Genomic DNA, 3,279 nt, shown 5'->3' with positions numbered 1-3,279 from the left:
TTTTTTGTTTGTTTGTTTTTTAAAAAGCTAAAGTGGATCGAGAGAAATACTGTTAACTGATGGAGGGGATTATAATCATTGTAATGAAACAACATGTATGATTTGTTGAATGTAAAACTGATGATATGCCCTGTAAACTTCCACTCAATCCACAATAAAAATCTTAAATTTAAAAAAATGTAAATAAGGTACATGGCACCCTTGTTAGGATAGAACCATGTGAAGAAGGTATATGAACACTTACGGAGGGGATCGGTGGTTTTGACATCATGCTAGACTTTAAAATGAGCAATCCCAGAGGCAAAAAGGGAAGGCTTCACTACAATCAAAAAAGAAGAGTAGGGAGAGCAGCCCATCCTTTGGACCCCGGCGCACTGCCAGTCTCTCCTAGACTTGGAGACTACAGGCAGCAGAACTAGGAGATTGTTTTCCCCACCCCCTGATGCTAGAACTGAGCACCTGCAGGCAGGCTGCTTGCTGGCAGAATAGGGTGCCTCCAGGAGTTTGGCGGAGAAGCTAAAGAGTTTTGTAACAGGGAAGGAGGGTAGCCCAAAAGGCCTGAGGGGACCAGCCTGTGGACAAGGCTGAGAAGAGGCAATCCTGACTGAAAATTTGTACCCTGAGTCCTTCCTGAACCTAAATTGTAACCTGTTACACTTCCCTAATAAGGAGCCTCGGAAACCCTGTACAGGGTCGCTATGAGTCGCAACCGACTCCATGGCACATAACAACACACTTCCCTAATAAGATCGGTTTGAACCACAACGTCGTCGGTTCAAACTCACCAGTCTCTCCTCGGAAACCCTGTACAGGGTCGCTAAGAGTCGGAACAGACTCCACGGAACGTAAAACTTCCCTAATAAATCTCAAAATCTTCAGTACTAACCGTGAGTTCCGTGTGGCTACTGCAATGAATGACGGAACCACCGGCTCTCCTAATTTTTACCCATGGCCGGAGGGTATTGGAAGAAAACAAATCCAGTTCCGCCCTACATACTACAGGAGCTGCGCGGGAGACCCCAGGCGGGCCGCTGCAACTGCGTAGCTCCGGACCCAGACGGGCGAGGGCGCTGCTTACGTACCCGAGTAGACAGTGGTCGCAGACGACACCACAACTCCCCTTGCACACCGTGTACGCCAAGGGATCCGAGCTGAAGACGAGCTCTCCTGGACGCAACGCCGTCAAGGCGCGCAGCCCGTTTCCCCGGTTAGCAGTGCTGAACTTTTCCACCTTCTTGGGCTCCATCCTCTCGCAGTTCCCGCACCTCAGCCGTCTACCTTATCCCACGTTGCACCCGACTGCCCGAACCGCGCGCCTGCGCCCTGCGAGCACACAGAAGCCCGAAGGGCGGGGCGAGGCTGCCGATTTCTGAGCATGCTCAGACCGTTCGCTGGACTTCCCAGGGACCCAGAAGCTGGGACGTCTAGGAGGCTTGCTCAAGCCTGCTTCGCCGAGGATAGGTCGTGAGCTTTTCTTCTCCAGCTTTTTATTATAAAAATGTTAATGTTCAAGAGAAAGTTTAAAGAACCTCCACCTTTTATTGTTAGGTGCCTTCGAGTCGGTTCCGCCTCATAACGACCAAAATGAAACACTGCTGCCCTGCGCCATCCTCACAACTGTTATGTTTGAGGACATTGTTACTGCTACGGTGTCAATCCATCTTGTTGGGAGTCTTCCTCTTTTTAAATGACCGTCAACTTCATCAATCATGATGTCCAAAACAGATTTTTTCCCCCATGGTTCTTTTAATATTTTTCTCCAACACCGTAATTCAAATGCATCCATTCTTCTATGGTCTTCCTTATTCACTGTCCAACTTTCACATGCATATGTTGTTGTTAGGTGCCATCAAGTCAGTAGCGACTCATAGCAACCCTATGCACAACAGAAGGAAACACTGCCCGGTCCTGGGCTAACCTCACAATGGTTGCCACTTTGCCAATCCATCTTGCTAGGGGTCTTCCTCTTTTTCTCTGACCCTCACTTTATCAAATATGATATCCCTTTCCAGGGACTGGTCCCTCCTGATCATATGTCGGAAGTATGAGAGACGAAGTTTGGCCATCCTGGCCTCCAAAGAGCACTCTGGCTGCACTTCTTCCAACACAGATCTGGTTGGTTCTTTTGACAGCCCATGGCACTTTCAATATTCTCCTCCAGCACCATAACTCAAAAGTATCAATTCTTCTACAGTCTTCCTTATTCACTGTCCATGCATATGAGGTTACTGAAAATACCATGGCTTGGGTCAGGTGCACCTTACTCCTCAAGCTGATAGCTTCAACACTTTAAAAAGGTCTGTGCAGCAGATTTGCCTGATGCAATATGTCGTTTGATTTCTTGACTGCTGCTTCCATGAGTGTTGATAGTTGATCCAAAAAGAATGAAGTCCTTGACAACGTCAATCTTTTCTCTGTTGATCAGAATGTTATTGGTCCAGTGGTGAGGATTTTTGTTTTCTTTACGTTGAGATGCAATCCATACCGAAGGCTGTGGTCTTTGATCTTCATTAAATACTTTGTGAGTTGCTGTGATTCTGGAGGCTATTCCATGGGTATTTTAAATACCAGCAGGGTCACCTATGGTGGACAGGTTTCAGATGAGCTTCCAGACGAAGACAGACTAGAAGGAGTGACGAACTACTTTAGCATATTTAGTCACTGAAAACCTTAGAATAGCAGAGAAACTTACATATGAGTCTATCGAAAATACCATGACTTGTCAACTCAATCCTTAAAATGACCACTTTAAAGAGATCTTTTGTAACAAATTTGCCTCCCATGACAGCTTCAATCTTTTCATTTATCATGATGTTATTTATTGTTCCAATGTGCGGATTTAGTTTTATTTACATTGAGTGCAATCCATACTGAAAGCTGTAGTCTTTGATCTTCATCAAGTACTTCAAGTCCTCTTTGATTCCAGTAAACAAGGTTGTATTATCTGTATATCGCAGGTTGTTCCTGGATCTTTCTCCAATCCTGAAACCACATTTTTCTTCATGTAGTTCAATTTCTCAAATTATTTGCTCTGCATACAGATTGAATTAGGATACAACCCTGATACACACCTTTCCTGATTTTTAAACCATGCGGTATCCCCCTTGTTCTGTTCAAACAACTGTCTTTTGGTCTATGTGCAGGTTCCTCATGAGCACCATTAAGTGCCATTTCTGTACTCTCTTTTTCTCCCTTTCCCCTCTATGTGTATGTAGGTGTATGTGTGTGTTTAGATACACATATGTTGTTGATGGCAGACATCATACTATTTCATAATTA

General features: G+C 45.1%; 1 protein-coding gene across 1 annotated transcript in view; it reads right to left on the bottom strand.

Moving 5' to 3' along the window:
- SMYD3 (SET and MYND domain containing 3) overlaps nucleotides 1–1,356 on the bottom strand; it is a 1,025,869-nt gene extending 1,024,513 nt beyond the window's left edge. The window contains exon 1 of the mRNA XM_006871271.1: nucleotides 1,083–1,356. Within this exon, the coding sequence (XP_006871333.1) occupies nucleotides 1,083–1,246 (164 nt within the window). The 5' untranslated portion in view covers nucleotides 1,247–1,356. The remainder of the gene's footprint in view (nucleotides 1–1,082) is intronic.
- Nucleotides 1,357–3,279: the final 1,923 nt, after the last annotated feature.

This window comes from Chrysochloris asiatica, unplaced genomic scaffold (assembly GCF_000296735.1).
Source record: "Chrysochloris asiatica unplaced genomic scaffold, ChrAsi1.0 scaffold00165, whole genome shotgun sequence".
NCBI lineage: Eukaryota > Metazoa > Chordata > Mammalia > Afrosoricida > Chrysochloridae > Chrysochloris > Chrysochloris asiatica.
This window is presented reverse-complemented; position numbering and strand designations above follow the sequence as displayed.